At 41.5% G+C, this 23,221-nt stretch overlaps 1 protein-coding gene across 1 annotated transcript in view; it reads left to right on the top strand.

The window, feature by feature from the left end:
* Positions 1-18,533: 18,533 nt before the first annotated feature.
* MEGF11 (multiple EGF like domains 11) overlaps positions 18,534-23,221 on the top strand; it is a 196,104-nt gene continuing 191,416 nt past the window's right edge. The window contains exons 1-2 of the mRNA XM_066328204.1: positions 18,534-18,619; positions 22,766-22,889. Coding sequence (XP_066184301.1) covers positions 22,774-22,889 — 116 coding nt within the window. The 5' untranslated portion in view covers positions 18,534-18,619; positions 22,766-22,773. The remainder of the gene's footprint in view (positions 18,620-22,765; positions 22,890-23,221) is intronic.

The following is a 23,221-nucleotide window of genomic DNA, read 5'->3' on the forward strand; positions in this document are numbered from 1 at the left end:
AGAGGTAAAAATATGAAATACTGACCAGCACTTGCCCCTTCCTGTCCCCAGAGGTACTGGCTGCTTTGCCCACCATTAATTACACCACCTGCAATCTCACCTTAGACTTTTAAAACCTTCTGTGGTGTTTTTACTGCAAGATTGTCTCAGATACAAATTGCAGGTAATTATCTACATCCATCATCCTTCCCTGTGTTTCATTAAACATGGAATGGTTCTGCACTGCTGTCTTGACTTCTCTGTTCCCTTTCCCTCTCTGCCCATCAGTGTCTTTAAGGAAGTTTTGCTTCCAAGGTCTTCAAAGGGCAGGTAGGATGAAGTCTCAGGAATTGGAACACCACATATTAGAACAACACCACTGCATCCCCCTCGAAATAATAAAATATCCAGCATCTGTCTTGGGTAGAATAACCTTTTGCTTCAGGCTTTCTCACTCCTGGGAGCTGTATTTTACCCTGAGGAAATATTTTACTGCTTTTGTTTCCTGAGTCTGCCACCAGAGTGATATATGTCTATGTATTTAATATGCTCTCCATGCAAAATCTGAGGTGACCTATCCATCCTGTGCTCAGATCCACGAGCCTGCCTCTGGTTTCGCTAACCAGGAAGGAGCTCTCCTCCAGTCAGGGAGGTAATTCCAGTCTGAAGTTGCTGGAAGTAATGAATTAAACCATGAGATTGTTCTGTGACTACAGCAGTGGAGCTTTTCCAAGTGCTTCCCTTGCTGTGTAAATCACTTGGATTCAGATTCTGAGCTTAACTGAATCACTCATTCCACCGGGGCTTTGAAACAATCCAGGGAATCTGCTCACTTCCTTAGGCAAGAGAGAAGGATTTCATGTGATGCTCAGATTAAGGAGCAGATCTGACACTTTTAAAAGTCCAATTAGAATCACAAAATTCTTTGCATTTGAATGCATTTTGAACAACACAATTTATATAAGAAATAAATCTATTTTTCAAATAACATTTCAAAATGTTGCTGCTCTAGGAGCTGAATGAGTCTTGCAGATGTGACAGGAATGCTTTGAAATGTAGCAAAATACTTTTTAGCCTGTTGAAGAGATAGAAATTGCTCACATTAGAATAGAAATGGGTAGTAAATTTATATAATAAATGATGAGCAGTCTGGAGTGCGTGGATCAGACATTCAAATTAGTTTCTCTCGTAACTCCAATGAAATTTAAGTTACACAAAGATGAAAAGGGAAGATGTGAAGCAGCACCTGACCAAGGTCCTGCACCTGGGTCAGGGAAGGGGAACCTCCAAGGCCAGGTTGGACACTGGGGCTTGGAGCACCCTGGGACAGTGGAAGGTGACCCTGCCCTGGATGGGCTTTAATGTCCCTCCATTAAATGTCCAGCCAAACCATTCTGGGATTCTGTGGAGATCTCAGAGGTGAGATTCGGTGGGATGCTGTCAATACCTCATTTGGCAGAATTCATATGAAGAATCAGGCATTCATGCCAATGAGAAAAATGATCCACTGTTTGCTAGTCCAGATTCACTTGCTTGCCTCTAGCCTGTAAACAGTAAAGAATCTGAACTACTTGGGCTGCTGTTTTGACTAAATGTAGCATTTTAAAAATCTCCTGTTATTTCTATAATATTTTCAACTTTGCAGATGCTTTGAACCAGCAGTGATAGTGACAATATGGTGATTTTAACAGCTGAAGAAGTGCTCCAATTCTCCTGCATTTCTCTATCAGCATATGAATTCCTTCAACCATAAACCAGAATCCTAATTATTTATATATTGATTATATATATATATAAATTATTTCTGACCCACACTCTAGGAGATTTATTGGTGTGAAATCCACTTGTTGATTTTTATTATGCTCTAGGTGGTGGGAATGGTTTTGATTGATATCCCATGATGATATTAATAATATTGTTTGTATATTTTAATGATTGTAACTCAGCTAAATGAGGATATAGATCTGCAATGCCAACATATTAATTCTGTTGTAGTACAAACATCTATTTTTTTGTTAATGCAACTTTTATGTTCCCTTTTAATTTCCTCAGCTGATCCTTGTGTTAGTGTGCAGGAGCAGGCGGAAGCAGCTCCGGAGTCATCCATCACAATTTATAAAAACTTTTTAGCAGTGTGTGGGTTGTCTCATGCCTGCAGAGAGGATATAATTCACTGGCTGTTTTCTGCTGCTGAGGAAACAGAGCCTTTCTCTGAGGGCAGCAGGAACTGGGCTTCGTTAATGTGTTCTTTTACCTCCTGATGGTCACAGAGTCCATGGAATGGGTTGGGTTGGAGGGGACCTTCAACACCACCTTGTTCCAATCTCAGCTTCCTCAGGCTGCTCCAAGCTCCATCCAGCCTGGCCTTGATCCTCACGTCCTTTCACTCTGAGAGTACAGCACAGCCTTATCTCACAAGGAAACTTTAAATTATTTTCCCTCGCCATTAAACAGACGCCCTGGAAACATTTCTGAACAAAATAGGTCAGAATTGAAAAGGTTCAGTTACAGTCGGGGCCTTTCCATTACAGCAGCTATGTGCCAGTGAGGTTCTTTGTCAGCTTCCCAGTAAATTACTGGTCCAATTGAACAGTTCCACTGATGGCAATCAGAAGGAAGTGTTCTTTTCATGTTCGTTTTTATGTTTATACATCACACGTGTGTATAACGTTCATGTAACTGTACACACAGAGTCAGATGGCCCAGATCGAACCCCAAATTTCAGGGTCTGCCACTGCTACCAGGTAGAAATCATTGAAGCACAACCACAAGGAAAATAAAAAAGCAAACTCGAACGTGGAGGTATTTCACTGGAAGAAGTGTTGTTGATGGACATTCAAGTGTATCCTATACAGCTCTGGAAAAAATCAATACTGAAGTTCCTTCAGTGCTGCTTGAAAAATTGTACAGTGACTTACACAGTGACTGGTTCACAAACAGCTTTGGAGGACTCTGAGTCCATGTGTGCTGCTGATTTAGAGCTGGGGGCTCTTTTTTTAGAAGTCAGTGGACAGAAAGCAATCAGTGAATTAGATTGTGAAAAAGTAAAAGGTTTTCTGTTCATTTGCTGCAAAACTCTCCTTGGTCCTGATTTACCAACCTTCCTAAATCCTTGTGAGGTCTCTGTCTCAGCTGCTCCTATGGAGTAGACACTTGAGCCAGCAACAAGAGCAGACACTTTAGTGATAGAATGCTGTTAATCAGAAAACAATTTGGGCTTTTGGAAAAACCAAGTCCCCTGTGGTGTCAGTTGGGCAGGGCTGCAGTGGAGTGTGCACTGTAAGGTGAAACATTTGGGAAGTGCTGCTGGATCTCTCAATCCTCAGAATCTCCAAGGAATTCACTTTTAAGAGAGTGATGGTTTAAGAATTTTTAAACCCAGGGATTTTACACATACTGCAATATAATAAATTATAGCTTACTTTGAAAAAGCTGATCAAATAATTGGTCATTACTTGCATTTGTCTCCTTGGTACTAGTTAAGTAAATGTACATGAAAGATCCCACTGTTTCCATACTAAAGAAGCAGGAGCTGAATACTTGTTGAGAAAGAAATCAAATTGGCAGTTTAAGAACCACTGATCTGTAAAAATGAAATTTAAATTATATTCTAACTGCATTTTTCACATTCAAGACGTGAAAAATATATCTGGTACATTTCCAGCATCTGGCAGTTATTTGTGGCATTATAGGAACTTTCATCCCTGGAACTCTAGGCCATATCCTTCACTGGAAAAACTCAGTTTTAACCCAGTAATGACTTTGTTAAATACAGTGTACAATGCTCTTACACAGGAATCCTCCTTTTATCCAAAGGTCTCAGAACTTGATAGCTCTGCCCATTAAAAAAGTAAACAAAATTTTAACCTTCCTTCAGAGATTCATCAGAAAGGTCAATGCTCTGTTCCCTCCAATTTCCCAGGCTCAGCTGGGAGCTGATTAAAGCTGCCAGCTACAACTTGTCAGTTTTGTCAGAGACAACTTTATAAACCCTTTGTTATTCACTTTGCTGTGTGTTATAAATATATTTATCTTCCTCTGTCAGGCATGGACTGGACAGGTGCTAAAGGAGCAGTTAAGCTCTACCATTAATCTCTCTAACAATGTCATTACTTAGTAACTCAAACCAAAAACATGGACAGAATATTCAGGAACTTTCTCTAGTTCTTCTTACAGGTGACTGGAGTGGTTTGGGGGGAAAATGTTTGTTATTTCAGGAGGTTTCCAGCAAGTCTATGTCTGTAAAATCAGAATACTGACTGACTGTTATTTTGTGTCTCTGGAGGAATTTTCCTGAGTTTCCTGGGTGTATTTGGGATCCAAATATTACCTGAAATCAGCTTTCTCACTTCCTTTCTGTGGTTGCTGAGGCTTGGCAGGCATCTCCTACTGAACACAGAGGTCACGTTCTGCAGCTACAGGTTTAGGCATAACACTGCTAATCCTGGCTTCTTCCAAATCAGGTAGAAGTTGTGACTAAAACCAAGCTGTGTAATGTTAATTTAAGATTTTAGATTTTAGATTTTATTAACGTTAATAAAATCTAAGTAGAACTGTTCAGCTGCTGAATATCTTCAGCGAGGTTCTGCAAACCTGGTTGTTTGGTCTGAAAGATTTTTACTTACAGGGGTACAGCTAAAGCAATAAAAGGCCCCATGACGTGACCTGCACAATGCAAGAGCAGTTGCAGAAGGGAGTGTGCTGTGCAGGTTTTTCTGGGAGCACACACACCCCAGTGTCACCCCGACACTGCAGCTCTGAGCAGGGCTCCCAGCAATCAGAGGGACAGTGGCTGAGCACAGGCAGTTGGCAGTGCTCCCTTAATCACAGGATATCAAACACGGAGTTATCTTTGTGTGCTGCCTCTCAGGAGGGAGAATTCCTGGGCACAGGAGAAGGGCTGCTCATCTCCAGTTGGCAGCATTTGCAAGGGAACTGACTCAGTTTCACAGACCTGTTCTTGATCAAGGGTGGAGCTTCTGCCTCGCTCAAGGAGTTTAGAGGCTCCAGTATGACACAAACTATTATAGACAGTGTGGTAAAGCATGCACTGTTACTTCTCCTCTGAAAGGTCTGAATTAATTTCTGATCTTTGACGGATCCTGAAGGTACATAATGCTTTTCTCTAATACTGATGAGTTTCAGACTGTGCCATTGATGTGAGTCTGGAACAGACGAAGGAGCAAAGGACAGAGTGTGGCCTGGGTGGGCAGGTGTGGAGAAGTGGCAGAGGGTCACTTTTAGAATCTCCCATCGATTAATTTCCTGTTCTTGCTTTGCAGTCTAATGCATTGTGACTGTGTGTCACTTGTTTCTTTCATTTCTCGAGGGTCATGAACAAACAGCACCATTTTAGGATTTTCACAGCGTTTCTGACAAATTCTCTGACTTTTGAGCTTGACTGGAATATTATTTCAAACTGCAATAAATTGAAATCTCTGTTGATATCAGCACTTCCTCAGAGGCTTCATTGTGTTCTGCTCTCAGAGCTGGAAGATGTGTCTTTTGGTTATACTTAGAATCACAAGCAACATAAATTTAGTTGTTTAACAAATTCCCTCTTGGACTTTTCATCACCCAAACTGATGTTTGTAAGTTTGAACATGCTGTTCTCTGTAAGACAGTCTGTTCAGGAATCAGGATGAAGAAAGACAAACAGAGGATTTCTTCCAGGTCATGTCTGAGTGAAAGTGTTAATGTGAACATGCTTGTAGTAGACTTTAGTTTCTAGTTATAATCAATACTTGACATATTTTTCCCATGATTAAATTAAAGCCGGGAAAGTGAGATTTCCCTGAGGAGAAAACAAGTGGCAAAAGAGTTCATTGGTGATCTGCACTTAATCGAAATAAGTGCTATAATTACCTCTGCTCTCATTCATCTCTTTGTCCCTGCCCCCTCCCCCTGGCCTGGTGCCCAACAACTTTCTGGCTTTTCACCCACATCAGAGAAAGAGAGAGCTCACACAAGTGGACTTGCTTTTTCAGAACTCTGCAGGATTCCTTAGGAGTCAGGTAGAGGAAAATTGTGTTAGAGCTGTGTTTCTTCTGCATAATATTTTCCAACAAAATGAAGAGGCACTGAGCATGCTTAAGGTTCCACGGCAGCATCCACATGGAGTGAGGGAGTTTTCCTCATCAGGGGTGAGGCCAGACTGGTTCCCACCAGCACATGGGACACTTCAGGCTCCTGCAAGGAGGTTTTTTTTTCCCCTAGAAGTTGGATTAGTGCTTTCTTTGCCTTGTGCTCCCCTGCGAGGGCTGGATTTGACCCTCCTTGGCTTGAGCAAGGTGTGGGACGTGGATGTTCTCCACACACCTGCAGAGGAGTCAGCTCCTCCCTGATCCTCTTCCTGCACCTCCAGCCCTACCTGGGCACTGGGATTGCTGGTGTCAGGGACTGACTCACTTGCTTCTTTGAGGGCAGTTCCAGGGAAATGAAAACAGGAATCAAAATAGCTTGAAGAAAGACATCAAGTAGAAAAATGTGACTGGAACCATTTAAGGAGTATTTTCTAGAAAATTATACTCAGGCCTTATCTTCCCCACACCAGCAGTTTGATTAGATTCTGAATGAGCCTTTTCAGAGTCCTCCTGGCAGGTCAGCCAGAACTCACCTGCCTCTGGGAGCCAGTTGTAGCCTTATTTCTTTGTTTCTAGGAATAGAACTCAGCAATTGCTCCACCATTAATGATTTCTGCATCCTGAGTCTCTTTCCCTGTGGTTTTTTTAAGGATTAACCACTGGAAACAAATTATTCTTTTATACCTCACATTTCTTTCAAGATTTCTTTTAGACCATGTAAATAATTAAACTGTTTTGAATCTGGAAAATTGATATATTAAATAAGTTGTCTGGGTTTTTATTTCAAAAGCAAACTTTCTTTGTGCATCGCTACTGAACTAGGAAAATCCTTTAACAATACCTGACAAATACAGATGTTTACTCAGTTTTTCCTGTGAAAAGCGTAAGAATGTTATAATTTATGCTCCATTTCTGAGGTACCTGCTAACAGACTGTAAGATTATGTTCCCATGCAAACTGAAAATTACAGTGGCTTTAAATTAAAATTAAGAGCTCAATCTTTATGACGTGAAGTCAGAGGCAGGCTAATGCTATCCTGCCCACAGTTATTTACAACCCAGATGTTTACAGAAAATGAACCAAGCTCTTTATTTTTATTTTCTTATGGAACTACTGTCTCCTCATTAAGTCCCTCCTCGGCGCTGGCCCACGCGGCTCTTTGAGGCAAACGTTGTTTATGACACATCTCCGAGCTGATTCAGAGCTGAGCAGAGAGAAACTGGGAATAATTCCACTGCAAAAACAAGCCACAGTTCAGGTGTTCAACTACCAAGGTGGAAAATTGCTCTGACAGTTACGATGTTGTTCCATCTTTTCCTTAGACTTAAACATCATTTCCTTCCAAGGCGTCACTGCTGCTGTGGTTCCCAGCATCACCAGCCTGCCCTGGACTGCTCATACTGGCCATACTGGTCATACTGGTTGTGCTGGGCACTCAGCACAAGGACCCACTGGATAAAAATTTCCACGGATGATTTACCAAGCAGGAGTTCTTCCCTGTTGTTTATACTTGTACGCTTCACACTGAAGCAAAATGCAAATAATGAAATGCAAGGGGCAGGTTTATCAATCTGAGTTTCACTTTTATATACTGAATTATGAGCATCCAGCTATTTCTTCGTGAAATTCTCTTTAGCCTCTAATTAATAGGAATGCTGAACCCAAAGGCTGTATTTCTGTTTTCTAGATGTAAAGTTTTGATGATAAAAGACAACTTGATGGGATTAAGAAGAATTTGGTAATTTGAATGCTTGACTCTAGAATCCTTTGTATTTTTTTTTGCTTGTTTATCATGTTTTGGGAGTTTCAGAGGGGGAAGCTATGAGATATCAGAGTTCTTGCCTGTTTCTTGCTTGCTCAAATGGCACTCCATGATTAATCTGGGGGACTAATGAGCTTCTCAGTATCAGTGGGTTTTAACAGAGGAAGAGCTGGATGACCTTGTGCACTGCAAAAACAGCAAGAGGTTTAATAAAGCAACTACAAAGATTAACTGCAATTAACTAAAATAATGTGAATCTTTGCTGTGAGGTAGAGGCTCATCATTTGGATGTGAGAGAGGAGAAGAGGGATCTGGTTGCAGTCGGGTGTTCCAGGACTGATTCAATGAGTTATTTTTGTGCAGAGATGGACAAATGCCAGAACCTTTGTACAAAGCAGTGCTCCTACAAGGTAGAGTGGGGATGGGAGAGGTCATGAGTGAACAGAAGAATAAATTTGGCAGAAAGAAATAGAAACCTCTCTCATGTGAAAACTTGTTTATTCATGAACATCATAAAGGCCATAATTTTTTTTGAGCCCACTCACAGTGCCAAAAATGGCAGCACGAGGAGCAACGTGGTGGAGAACAAGCATCGGATGTGAGGCTGTGTGATGTCACAGGATCATTCTGCCCCTCAATGCCAATGATTTCCAGGCTGATTGCAAGCAATCATTAATCACTTTGTATTGAGAGCAACCAGCTCCTTCACATCTGGGGCAAGAACAAGTGGCACCTATTTAGCCAATGGTCTGCTCTCAGCAGTTTCACACGTTGGCTTTCAAAATAAACCAAACTGGGAGAGATGAAGCAAGATTATATTTTTTTTTCCCCGGGAATTCAGATCATTGAAAACCTTAGTTTACTTCTAAATTCAGTGTTCCCCACTCACACTGATGAGAGTGTGCCAGTGAACAACAAGGAATGTCCTACATGGAATTAATGGAGCTGCTGTAAGAGTATTGACGATTTCTGAGTATTATTATACTTCTCTGTATGGTTATTGGAGAGAAGAGTGAGATCATATGACAGCTGTTCCTTTTTTACTCACGTGCACTGGGAAAGGCTGCTGCAAGTCAGGTGTGTACTCAGATGATGGGATTAGAATAATCTCACCAATCCCAGGGGTCAGTTACTGTACATGGCTGATACAAAGCAAGAGCATTAGGATGTATGTTTCCCAATTTATAGATATTTATCCCCCAAACCAAAACGTCTTGGGAAATGAGTCTAACTGCCATGGCATATTAACTATAAAATCTGCCCTATTGTGTTAACACAATGTATTTATTCCACCTTTCTAGTTTAGAACCAGACTTATTAAACTGGGTACGATGTTTCTGGTGAATCCCACGGTGTTTGATAATAATGAAAAATTTCCCTTTGCCTTTCTCCTGTGCCTGACAATCACGAGAAGCTACTTCGACATGTTACATCAAATTGGAATATTTTAAAATGTAAATGTTTCTCAATAACTGAGGTCTCAGGCAGTCAAAGTGAGAGGTAGCAAAGTGCTGCATTTCTATGAGTTAATGAAATACTTTGCCTTTCTGTAATCGTTGTTCCCTAAGGATTGCAGTTGTTCCTTTGAAAGCCTGCTTAATCTCCACAGTTATTTATTTTGTCAGTACCTTCGGTCGTGATGGTTTGCTGTCAATCATCCATTGTCAAAAGAGAAGTGAATTTCATCAAATATTCTGTGGGTGCTGTCCCAGAGCTGAGGAAGGATTTACCTGCAGCCCTTGGTGCTGTAAATGAGACAAAACTCGTTAATGATGTGGCTCATCTGCTCTAAGTGGCTCTGTCAGGCAGGAGGAAGAAAGTGGAGCTAAAGATAACTCATAACCCCAACGTCTTCTCAGAGTGCCCTAAACAATAGCCATTGATCTAAACATAAATTGCACTTATTACAGACTTCATTTTTTTATGGCACATAATTAGATAGCTCTCCCAAGAACTTTTTATCACATGCATTTTCATTAATTAATATTAAACGTCGTTAGCAGTCAACTCGGCTTGATCAAAGGCAGATAAGTTGTGGCAAGGTTCTGAGAAATAACACAGCATTTACTAATTATATTATTGATTTTCTGGTCTGGAGAATCTTCCTTCCAAGTGATCCAAAGTGGACCTTGCTGAGCCTGCTGGGGGTGCTTTGAACATGAGGAGTCGCTCGCATAAATCACTCCTGGGCCTGCTTGTGCATCTGTTTTTTCAAAGGTGATGCTTTAATGGACTCTGAAAGCTGCAAAAGTGTGTTCTGTGTGGCTCCACATGAAAGAGGAAGGAGATTTGGGGGTTTTTACTCCTGATTTTAATCATTCAGAAAAGATTTTAGATCTGTAGGCGGATACTTTTGAACAGTGGAAATAATGTGGCATAGTTGATTTTAATTAGTAGGCCAGCCTAAGACAGAATTTCCCATAGCTCCCTGTGACTTTTTTTTTTTTTTAAATGAGTTTTTAGTACTTTTTTCAAAGTTAATGATACATTCAGACTTTCCAAATTTTAATTTCATGTGAAGGCAAAAACTGAAAAAAAAAAAAAATCAAGCCCAAAACAAGTCGTGAGGTGAATATTTGATTAGAACAAATGTGGATCTGAGCAACAGGAGCAACCTCAGATGTGTCTTATGTAACTTTAGTGCTTTCATAGGAAAATGAAAAGGAATTGAGATCAATGACATAATTATGAAACGTTACTCTTACCCTTAATTGCTTATACTTAAAGCCATGAAAAGCCTAGATTTTAAAGTATGTGTCTGTGTATGTGATTAGCCTATTCAGTTGCATGAAATTTCAATTTACTGTCAATTCATGATAATAAGGTGAGATATTACTAGTAAATATTTTGTTTAGATTGTGAAGTTTGAACATCTTTTAGAGCTAAACCACTATCCAGACTCCAGCTGGCCTTTTTGTGCCTGTTTTCATTGAGATGTTAAAGGTTGGAGGATTTTGACTAAATCCTTGAGAGGAGCAACTCACAGACAGATAAAAAATCTTGATCAGAGTCAGTATTCTAAAAAAAAAAATAAGGTGTCTGAAAAATGAGAAATTAACTATAATTGCTTAACATCAACTTCCGATTTTTGGATTTTTAAGCTCTTAGAAAAACATTCTAAAAACTTCTGACTGCTCTGGTTCCCACCTACTCGTTCCTACTCCCACCTTCTGTTTGACTTCCTAGTTAGCAAATCAAAGAATTGAAACAGGCTGAGAAATGAATGTCTGGGCTGGTGGGTGGGCTCCAAGCTTAAACAAATAAACAGACGAGCAAAACACATCCTATCCCTGTTTCTGTTTGTGCCTGAGTCGGCTTTGGCAGAGGATGAGGAGTTCCATTCCTCAGCAGATGAGGAGGACACACTGTGGCGTCTTTTCCGCTTGGTAGAAAGTCCAGAGGATATTTCAAGGTGGGTTAACAGCACATTCCCCAAAAATCAGTGTAAGGAGCAGCTCAGGAGTGCTTTGAATAGCCCAGGTTATAAACCAGCAATCATTGATTTATTCAGGTATTTCGGTGGTGTGTTTTTCTACTTACCCCTTGTGGCAGTTTTTTAATTGGACAGAGATTTCTCTGGCTCATACACACCTGTTAAACATCCCCAGCTTTGTGTGGCCCAGCTATAGCAGCAGTGAATCATGTAAAACGCTGGGTTAGGAGGAGATGAGCTGGAGTTTAGCTTCACCATACCTGAAGAAAGGAATTCCATGAAAAGGAAGCAATGCCATGGAAGAAGGAGGGAGAAGGAACAGGTGGTAGGACACCAGAGTGGTGTGCATGCTACTGAGATTCTAAGAAGTGGCCAGAAGAGAGTTTACAATCACCTGTCCTGCTTCCACTCATTTTCATGCACAGAGAAAACTTGTTTGTTCTCTGGTGAAGGAAGGATCACTAAATTATACAATCTTGACCCTTTACCCCGCAGCTCATGGCACTCCTGCAGTCCCAGCAGGTGCTGGAATTCATAGCTAAGAGCACAGAAACTGCACAGGTTCCCTTGGAGACCGAGTGAGTTGGGTTGAAGTTTAAATGAATAGAGATACAATTGCCTGTAGTGAGTTCTGTGAAGGGGATGTGGCAAGTGGCTGTTGATGTGGGAAGAAGTTGCCGTAGAATTCTGAGTGGAATCTTCCAGAGGAGTTTTGGACAGCAGTGTGTGAGATAACACCTAGAAGATGATGGTCAGAATTATGCCTGAAGAGGGAAACAAAACTCACAGCAGGTACCTGAAGAACTGGAGCAGGTGGAGGGAGGGGAATAATCTGTGGGGAGCTTAGAAAACCTTCATTACTGCTGTGCTCTGCCAGGGGGATCAACATCAGCTCACATTTTTTCCACAAGTTTTCCACAAGTGTGGTGCTGACAATACCAAAAGTCTCGAGCCTTGTTGCTTTTTTTCCAGCTGTGCTGAAGATGGTGTTTGATGGGAGAGGAAAATGGGGAGCTCCCTTGTTTCCTGCCAGCCAGCACCTCATGTGCCCTCTTTGAGGAGAGGAGAGACTTGGGTTTGGTTTTGTTTAGCAAGATGAGTGATGTTCGCTCAGAGACCCTCAATACACAGTGAGCTGTGTTAAACTTTGCACTAAGTTCAAAGATATAGAAGCAAGTTTTAAGCTCTGATTTTTTGGCCTCTGCAGAGAGATTAATAAAGGACTGGTGATGAAGTGTTGTCCTTGGTCATCTGAGAGCAGTGGAGCTGAGAACAAGCCATGGAGAGAGCTCAGTAAGAGGACTCAGCAGATGGCACATGCATGATGTGGAAAGAGCTCAGAGAGAAAACTGTGCTTGTCTTACCTGGTAGGAAAAAAACTTAATTAGTACATCTGAAAATGAAGGAAATTAAGTCCTAAAATTTCCCCATAAACTCAGGCTTTTATAATTTTCATTAACCTTTTTTCTCAAAGCAGTTAAATAAGTTTTTAGTGTCAAATTTAGGAGGAAGGGGAAGAGGAAGCCAAAGCAGTTGCACGCACCAGTTGTTCAGGTCTGCTTTTGTCCATAGTGGTTTTCCCAGCTCCCGTTTTCCTGCCAGAAAAAAGACTCTGGCTCTAACCTGAGTAGCCCCAGTGCCATCTGCATCAGACTGAGCTGGCACATCCAAATCCTCCCCAGATTCAAACTGGCACAGTGAACTCACTGGACTTCAGCCATCTACACCAGTAGAGACTTTGGCCCGTGCATCTTCTTTGCCTTTCTTCTACCTGAGATACTCCTTTGCAATCCTGCAGTTCTCTGTGGGTATGCTCTTTCTGATGTGTTTATGACTGTTCCTCCCTTGAGTTTTTGGCAGACATTTTGCACAGTGCCCTGTTACTGTAAGCCAGGTACTTTTATCCCTAATGAAGAGTTTCCTGGAAAAAGAAAAAAAATAAACAATAGATAAAGTAGGTCATGGAGACAGCAGAGTCGAGAGCTTTGAGTAGTGATATAAAATTAAATAAGGCTGGGGTCATGTTCTCGTTTATCTCTGCAGTTACTGCTCCAGCAGGGTCTCTGATGGTTCCTGGAAAGGTGAGGATATTTTGGAGGATTGTTTAGATCTGCTGGGAGTTCTGGGCATAGTCTCTGTTTCTCAGCTCTGCACAGAGGAGAAAGCAGACACAGAAGTGTAGGAGCTGGCTGTTATCAGAGCATTTACAGCTGCTGTTCCTGCCCATCTCAACCCCTGAGACCCCTCTCGGTGAAGGTGCAGCTGCTGCACTCAGACTGCTCAGGGGCCCCTGTGCTGGTGTAGCCTGAGGGCCCACCCTCAGTGCTGGCTGGTTGAGAGATCCCCCAGATCAGGTTTAAATCAGGATTGCAGAGATATTTTGCTTTTTGCAGAGGCTTTCCTCAGCCCAGACCCAGCCCTTGATGCCCAGCTCTCCTCTTGCCTGGTTCACAGGGGAATCCAGCAGGGATTGCAAAGATCTCCTCCACACACCTTCTCCATGGCATCAGCTTTGTGTCCTAGCAAAGGGCACATCTGTTCAGCCTGTTTTCAGTGCTGGATGCCTGAATCTGGCAGTTTATAGCTGGGCACCTGAGTAACCAGCCTGATTCTCAGACAGATTTGTGCATGCTCAGAAAACCAGATAAATTTTGTGGAGCTCTGCTTGAGGCTTTGATTGAACCAAATATCAATCCTCCAGTATTGACAGTGTTCCAGATGTGTCTGTAAGAAACACAGGAAAGCACAAAGGATTATTGCAGCTTCTGAGGGAACCTCTTGTATTTCAAGTAAAATTGGCAGGTTTTACGTGGCCACTCTAATTCTTAAGCCATTAGAAATCTAAAAATTGATTGACCGTTTATCTTATACTTACCAGGCATCCACAGAAAGTTATGTTCTGTCTGGGGTATCAATGTCTTTAATAGCTATGAAATTAAAACCTCTTAGATTAAGGTTTCAAGAGGCAGAGAGGGGAATAGAGTGCAGAAGGAGGAAACCTGTGTGCTGCTGTAATGGGGAATGCCAGGGGAGATAAAGCTCTGGGAAATGCCCCAGGAGAAGAGCTGAGGATAACCTGCTGCTGGACCAGTGGGGTCAGTAAAGGTGGAGGTGCAGAGGCAGCAAACATTATTTCCTTTCTGCCTGCTGAAGATACTGAAGATAAAAAGCTTTTCCCTGTCCGCAGCATTTTTTAAAAAGACATGTTTAATTTCGGTGTTCATTTTATTCTGGAGTTTGGTTTGGTTTTGGTTTGGTTGGATTGGTACCTCGAAAGTCCAAGGAATTCACCAACTTTGAAGCCAAATTGGAAAAACTGAATCAGGATTCTCAGTGCAGCTCGAAGGCTTGCAAATCAGCCTTCTCCCATAAATACTGCACTGTTTCTGGAAAATAAGAGATGGATCTTTAAATGAAATATGAGCTGTAGCATTGGGATGTGATGGTGCTGCTGTAGATCAACAGCCATCAATCTGCGTTACTTAATTTGTCCCTGGCTCAGCTGTTCACTGTACTTGAGACTTTTTTGCTGTTTGTTTCATTTTATTTTCCTCTGAGATAAATGAAGACAAAAAGAAAGGGTCAATTGTTCTTGACAAATAGAAGTAATTTTTAAAAACATATAACTGTAAAGGATATTTTACATTTTCAAATGACTTTTTTTTTTTCTGACTTTCACAGCACTTTCACAGATCACAGTTAATTTATTTCATGGTGTGTCTATTGAACATCCTTTTATTTTATTGCTTGTTACTCTCGTTTTCAGGTCAACTTTATGTGCACTCTTTAAATGCTGTAAAAAAGTCTGTTGGAATAAATAGCTGAGGTTTTTAAACTAAGTCTTTAGAAACATTATTCCTCATCTGGGCATGGCTGTAACACTTGGGTTGCTTTATTTATCTTGAGTGTTCTGGGGATCCGAGGTCTTTGTTGCTCCAAGTGTCTAAGGAAGCATATGCTGTAATTGTTTGCCATCTTGCACATGGGTTGGGTGGGTGGCTGGGTGTGAGCTCAATTCAAGCTCATTTGGCTTCTCAGAGATGAGATTTTTGATGAGTAGCAGCCACTTTCCCTCCTGATGGAATGTCTGTGGAGGCATCTCTGAAAAGGCATGGGCTGGGGGATATAAATACACTGTTCACTCAGGAGCCACTGTGACTCCTCACACAGTTTCCAGCAGCTCCACTGAGGGGGAGTTCTGGGAGCAGTGGGGAGGACACGGAGCCTGGCTCCTTCCTGCCCATCCCTGCAGCTGCTCTCAGGTGAAGGGAGCAGCCAAAGGCACAGAGTGCCTCTTCTTCAATTTCCTTCTTTTCCATGTTTTCATGGAGAGGGTTCAGAGAAAGCTGCCCCAGGAGGGTCTCCCAGCCTGCAGGACAGTGGCTGTGTTGAAATCCTTCATGGCCCAGGGATTTGCCTTCCAGCACCAAGCTGCTTTTGGCAGAAGGTGCTGCTGGAACACCAGCCCCTGTCCCAGCTGGCAGGGCCTGGAAGGACAGCTCAGGCTCAGGCACTACCAGGAGCACAAACATTTCACTGGGCTTGACTTTGCATTGATAACTCTGAGGGCCAAATGTTCAAAGGGCTGGCTTCCAGTTTTACACTGGTAGTCAAATATACAAGTACAAAATTATGGGCAGGAAATCACAGGAAATCTTTTTCCAAGCCAACCTTTCTGAAAAGAAGCCAGCAACTATGTGGATTTGGGCACTGGTTCAGCAGTGTTTTTAGGGGTTGTTAATGCAATATTTTCATTATATTTCTGCTGGACTATTGATTAAGTGTTCAATTATTTAAGAAAAAGAAGTTTAGCATTGTAGTGAATAATAGCTTTTTGGATGGGTAGTTGTGCTTTGCACAAACGTTCACAGAGTCTGTGTGAGAATTGACAAAATCCAGTCTGCACCTCTTTGTATGCTGATGGTAATCTCCTGGGGTGGATGAGGAATGCCAAACGTGTTTGCACATTGTTGCTTCAGTGTTTTAACACTTTTCAGTTTGTAAGAAGCTGATTTCCAAAGCACCTGGCAGGTTGGCCAGTGCTCTTCCCCTGGGGAAGACACTGAGACTTTGAGAACTTGCATGGCCTTAATTCCACCTGAAGTTCCAGAGCCCAGTGCTGTGTGTGGGCTCAGATGGAAAACACTGGATGCAGGATTTGGGGGAATTTTGAGCCACCTCAGCCCAGCCCACTCTGCTAAGCCAGGGTCAGCCCTGAAACCTTTGCCAGGGTGATTTAAACAGGGGCCCAGACACATCCACCAGCCTTGGTCTTGATAAACATATTTCATTAGCCACAACTGAACTAATTGCCCAGATTCCTTGCCTCTGACACAGCTCTGTGGTATTTTGACCCAGTTTTCCTCTGAGAGCACTGAAGGAACAATCTTGAGCTTCCAAAAATAACATTTGATAGATTAAGCAGCACTTACTTCATTATTTATTCTCACTTAGCTGTGGCCAAGCTCCTGATGACTCCAGAAGTCAGCTCAGAAAAGCGTTAGCACTGAAGCAGATCTGCAGACTTCATAACTTATCCCTGGAACTGGAACAATGTTCTCTCTATCAAGTACAACTCTCACTGATGTATTTTAGAGCTTAGAAATTTAAAACAGCTTAAGAGTTTTGGATGTTCAGATACCGTTGGGTTGGAGGGCTGATTTCAGTTTTGGAAAACTGAGCAACTCAGTTTCAGAGAGTATGAGGGAGAGTCATGAGGGCACTGCAGCAATTATGACCCTGGTGTGTGTATTCAGGCTTTAAAATAGAGCCTCCAAAACGAGATCTTGGAAATGGAATTGTTTCCTTTGTGGGTACTGAAGAGCACCCACTTCACAGGATGATACAGCAGAGGTGGTGGCTGTGAGACTGAGCACACAGGACTCAGGATTTCCCCGTAAACTGTGAAAATCTCTGACTTTTGCGTTTATTCTTTCATTTCCCAAGTCGTGGTAATTACATGTTAATTTTTGTCTCCTGTCTCCTGCATTAACCCTGCAAGGTGCCAGCAGAAGGAACGCAGCAGCCCAGGGCACAGTCTGCTGTTTCTGCTACTTCTTCCATCACTTGAATTTCTCTGTGCTCAGATGATAAGAATCACATTGTCAGTGCTTTTGTATTCAGTACCTGATCCTTCCTGGAAGTGTTTATCTGTTTAAAACAGCTTTAAATTTTCATTAAAAAACAAACAAAACCACAACCTGTCACTGGCAATATTTCTGTTGGTCATGACAACAACTTTTAGAGGTAACTGGTGAGGTAGAATGGATTTGTTCTTGACTGCCCAGATTAAAACAAGCTGTTCTGAGCAGGTATCCTGAGCTCTGCAAATTATCCAGTCCTTTCATGGTATCTCAAGTTATTAATCATAAATAGAGGCATCCAAAAAACCCTGATCAGTTTTGAAACTCGTGGCCTCATTTAGCTTTCGTAACAGCTTGTTTCGAACAAAATCTGATGTGGAGCCAAATGAAGTGTGTGTTTAAATGATCCCTTGCCTAAACTATCATGAAAATTTCAGATGGGATGAGAAGAAGGAATGCCACCGAGGGCAGCTTGTTGGAAGCTTGCTACTACTTAGAGACGAAAATAGTGTAATCAGCAAACACTCCGTCACTTTAATGCTTCTCCAGTGAAATCCAACTTTTTGTTTCCTGGCTCGACCACTCTCTTGCATTTTCCTCAATCGCTCCCACACAAATACTAGGATCCATTTTCATTTTGGCACACCTCGTTTTCCTGTTTGGTAGAAACTAGAGTTAAGAACAGAATTATTTCTCTTGGTGCATGGAATACATTTTTGAAGAATCAACATGGCTTTGTAAAGCTTTCTTAACGTGAAAGGTCTTTAATGTAAAAGTGTGCACATAGAAGGTGCAGTTAGATCTCCAGGAGGCTTTTGCAGGGTCTCACATCAAACTTCCTGAGAGAAACTGGACTTTTTTGGCAGGATATTAAAGAAGGAAAAGTCTAGATGGGAACAAAGTTAGGTAGGAAATTATAGGAAACAAATTTCTGGCGGCTGGGAGGGTGTAAGAGGGATGTGTTACAACCCCCGTGCTCTTCCACTCTTTCCAAGTGCCCTGCTCTTGCCTGAAAGCAGGAAAGTGGGATTGGTCTGAAACAGCACAATTATGTTCTGTGATCTAATGGTTTCGGATGTTTTGTTTCATTTTTGCCTTGATTTGTTTCTGCACCCCCAAACACATTTCCTCTGACCCAGTTTTGTGTTTTTGCCGATCGCTCACAGGGCCAAGTGACTTCCCAAGAGCTTTCTCCCACTCTCCCGTTGATGAGCCCTCTGTCCCCATGTGCTGTGGATCTGTGAAAACGGGACCCACTGGGGATTTTTAGCACTTTAAGGTAAGACTTTTTAACGTGGCTCTTTGCTAAATGCGTCACTTGGAAATTTGTGGGGGAAATTCAGCCTAGGTAAACTGACTGCATAAACATTTAGACTTTATGATCTTCAAAAGTGCATACGGATTTAAGAATGGTGTGTGCTAGTGAAAAACACCTCTGCTTACAGCTAGACACAAAATTAGGTTGTTTTTTTTTTTTTTTTCCCTTGGTTTAGAGCTCACTTCATCCCAAATTGAGGGAAAAACATTCAATTTAGAATTCTGTCATGGACTGCAAGTTCTGTTTGAATTTTATGTCAAAGTCATGTTATGAAATATTTTATGACAGAGATGTCAAAATGAAATGTTTCACCACTTCTGGCCCTGAACAGGAAAGTCTCCAATGGTCATTTTTAGTTAGATTTTCTAGCCTGTCAGCCAAGGAAGCAGAGGAGAAATTGAACCTGTAGTTTTGGGTTTCTTTTTTGTTTTTTTCCCTCAGCCATTTAAACGACACACTTTTGTTTGGGTTTTTTTCCACAAGAATGTTACCAAAACCAAGTCCTCAACATCTAGAAAAAGCTTTATAGGATATTTATTTCACCCAGCAAGAATTATTTGAGATCTTATTTTCTTTGCAGGTAGGTCCTACCCTCAGGGACACTGCTGCAGGAGAATATCAGACCTGCTTTTTCTTCATGATGTTTATGAAATTTAAAGGATCATTTGCATCTTGAGGTCTCTTTGCAAACCTCAGCACAGTTTCCTCAAAGTTTTTTTGTAAAGAGACTCCACAGACAAATAAATTAATGATTTGCCACCTACTAGTTTTTCTGTAGCTAAGATTTGGAACTTTCTTTGGTGATGGAACCACTGACTTGTATCAATATTGTAGGTTAAATACCAAAACTTTTCAAAAAGGAGGAAGGGGGGAGAAAATAACCTAAGGAATAGTAGTACCTAATCAGTTATAATTAATAGAGTGTGACACTTGTGAAAAACCACCCAGTTGTCCTTTGTATTCAAAGACTCTGCCAAATTTTCCCTAAATTAATACTTTCACTCCTGAAAAAATAATCAGGCCTGGAGAGACAAGAAGTTAAGAGTCCATGTGGGGGTTGCACAGACAACCTTTGTGTCCTTTATTGTGGTGTTCAGCCCCAAGGCTGCCTGTCCTGGCTGAGTGGCAGGCACTGGAAATGTTCAAATAATTTATCTGTAGCTTTAATGAAGTTACAGACATTGTCCCCCTCAAGGCTGGAGCTGCCTCCTTGGAGAATCTGTCCCAAACACTGAATCTGAGGCAGGAATTTCCTGTGTGCTGTGGTGAGCAGTGAAAGCTGAAAGCCCAGTGTTAGATGTCATTACTGGATTCTTTTTTGATATTGGTTTTTAATATGCGTGCTCCTATTTTTAGAGTTTTATTCTGACTCCTGTAATAGCAACCATTCCATTTTGGTGTGAGGGCTTTTCTATTAACAGTGATCAAAGTGAAATATTTCATTTGAATTACAAAAAAAAAGAGACACTTGAGATGAATGAGGTTCTGCTGGATTTGGGGAGTTGGATGGTTCTGATCTTTGATCTGACTTACAAAGTTAGGAAATTAATGACACAAAGCAGCTCCCTCACAAACAGATAATAACAGAGTGTTAGCAATAAAAGTTTAGCAGACAATTTGGAAACTCTTTCTAATACATGTCAAAAAATGTTCTGGGTGCTATTAGGGCTTATAAATAATTCTCTGACGTTTGTTTGGTCTAAAAACTAAACTGAGGCATCCTTTTCTTAAAAACAAATTGAGGTCTCCGAAAACTACAGAATTCAAATATGGGGCTGCTTTAGACCTCATTCTCTTTAGAGTGAGTGAGGCAGCAGGGCTCTATTCTCATTTATTTTTATTTTGTGGGAAGTACTTTAATATAAAGGCTATATAAAATTCAATATAAAGAATGGGTAATTTTCAGCAGGAATAAGTGATCTTAAGAGCCTCTTTCTTAGCATCTGGTGTATTCTAAGCAAATCTTTCTTGAAAGTTTGCTTCCTCCTGAACTCAAGGGCACTGGCTTCAGTTGGTACTGAAGGAGAAGAAATTGTAGTGGGGGAGAAGTTTTATTTCTACCTTGAATTAATTATTATTTACATTTCAGTTTCTGATAACCGATGGAAAGCAAATGCAGGCAATAAATTACTGGTTTAAAGTCAGGCTGCCTTTCTGCCTGTAATTAATGTAGTACAGAGCCAGGCTGCTGATGCTCTGCAGAAGTTAACTAACTGAGCACACAACTGTGTTTAGATTTAAACCCTCTCTGAAGATCTGCATTTCCTGGAGCAGCTTTGTCCTGCTCCTGCTTTGCCCACATCTGTCCATCAGAAGGAGCTTTCCTTTAGCCCAGTTTGCTCAGCCCTGCCCTGTACCAAAGGTGCAGAGGCTGAAGAAGGAGGGTAAATTACAACCTGGAAATACAGTGCCAAGAAAACACTTGTCCCCTGTGCTTTGGCCTTATTGCAGTGTCACAGTTATTTTTGGGAGGGATTTGTGTCAAAAGGGCTGCCAGTTTGTGGAGCCTCACCCTTGGGTTGTTCACATCCATTGTCCATGCTGTGCTCAGGGAATGTTCAGCTCTGCTCTCCCACAGCTCTGACTGTTTGAACACCAGCACTTTTGGCAGCTCAGCCCTCCCAGACACTTTTCCTCCACGGAGAAGCAGTGCCCAGGACAAGGATTGGCAGTGGCTTCTCCAGAAATACATCCTTTCCTCCTCAGCCCTCTGGATTCCCACACTAAGCTTTTGCATTGTCGCTGTGGGACTTTGGAAAAGCCCACAGGTAAAAAATGGTCACTCCTTGACTTAAACCCATTTCATGAGGAACATTAGCATTAAATCTTTTTAATTAACATTAATATGACTTACATGGCTTAAGACCTATCTTTGGGTTTAGCAGCGCTCTAGGAATAATTTAAAAGATGAGCTATTGCTCCCATTGGGATTGTGACTTGAATCCACTGAAGGCAATGGGTGTCCTTGAACTGGCTAAGAAGGCTCTGGGTCAGGAGGTAATTTCTGAGCACTTTTCCTGGCTCTTCATTCTGCTTTGTGATGGCTTCTTTATGCTGGGCTGTATATCAGGGCCCTGCAGAGCAAACCTCTTAACATCCCTTTGCTGTTCTGGACCCTGAGGCAATGAGCCATGTGTTTTTTGATGATCATATGAAGATTCAATCTATTTTTAGGGCAATCTTGTTGCCAGGAATAATTTCTAGGACTTCTGATTTGAATGGTGAATTATGTGTCCGTGTAAATGCCCGAAATGGATATTTAAAAATACTTTTCCCTGACTTAATGTTTTACAGATTAACACCTCTAATGCTGTTACAAAAAGAAAAAAAAAAAGGCAATTTTATTTTCTATCTATTTTGAATTTTTGACTGGTGTCATTGGAGACTTCTAGGCCAACACCTCAAGTTTGGTTTCAAAGCCCCAGGCAGGTGTAAGTCAGTACATTTAATAAATGAACAGGAAGGTGATGATAATTATAAGATAAATACACCCAATGAATTTGGTACAACCTCTGTCCAGCTTCAATGCAAATATTTTTATTCCGTGTTCAGTGTTGTGTGTAATGTGCCCCAATGCTCTGACCTCTGTAATTCTCAGTGGTTCCCCATCCAAGGCTTGAGGAGTGCATTGATTTTCCTTCCATCATGCAATAAGCACGAGTCTCACATCCAGCCCATATTGACACCTGTAAACCCCATTTAAATAAATCAAAGGGGGCATTTGGGTATTCTCCCACCTGCCTGGAGGTTGATGGAAGAATAGATTGCTTCAATACCTCAGTGATTTATTTGTCAGTACAGACAGCCTATCATAAAAATAATCAGTATCAGAAATGTTCCTTGGAAGAATCATTGGGGCTATCAATATCTTGGGGGGCCTAATCATCAAATCCATTGGGTTTATTAGATTTAAATGTATAAATTCCTTTTAGAATGGATTTGAACTTTTAAAGCATTTTACTGTTTAGTTGATTGCTTTTTCAAGTATTTCAATTTCTGAATAGCTCCACAGTACTTGGATTTGCACAAAAATAAGGAGGAAAAGACCTAGAAGGATATTTTCTTCAAAATTGTTTTTAATGGCTCTGCTTTTTTCTCTTTACCCAGGTACAACAATGGTGGCACATGAACTGTTCCAGTGGATTCTGAGAGGGCTTATTCTGACTTTTCTGCTGGAAGCTACTCTGTCCCTAAATCCAGATGATCCAAATGTTTGTAGTCACTGGGAAAGGTAATGTGTAACTTGCCAATTTACTTTTTTTTACCATCCATTTCAGATTTTCCCATTTAGAAGGCAAGCTGAGAACCATAACCTGGTAAATACCACCAGGTCTCAGAAAAGAGCACAGATGTGCTTTACAGAAATAGTACTTTTGAGTGCCTTGGGGCTTTTGCAGCATGCCAAGGAATTGGTTCTAAGGCTACAGCTACTGACCACATCTCCCTGTGCCTTTTGGGAAGCTCCTCCAGAGTCCAGGCCACAGGAGTGCACTGGAGTGTTTGCATTTCTCATGGAGAGACCCACAGAAATGCTGGCCTTGTTCTGTCCTGCTTCTCTCTGCT

The sequence above is a fragment of the Sylvia atricapilla genome, chromosome 13 (genome assembly GCF_009819655.1).
Source record: "Sylvia atricapilla isolate bSylAtr1 chromosome 13, bSylAtr1.pri, whole genome shotgun sequence".
NCBI lineage: Eukaryota > Metazoa > Chordata > Aves > Passeriformes > Sylviidae > Sylvia > Sylvia atricapilla.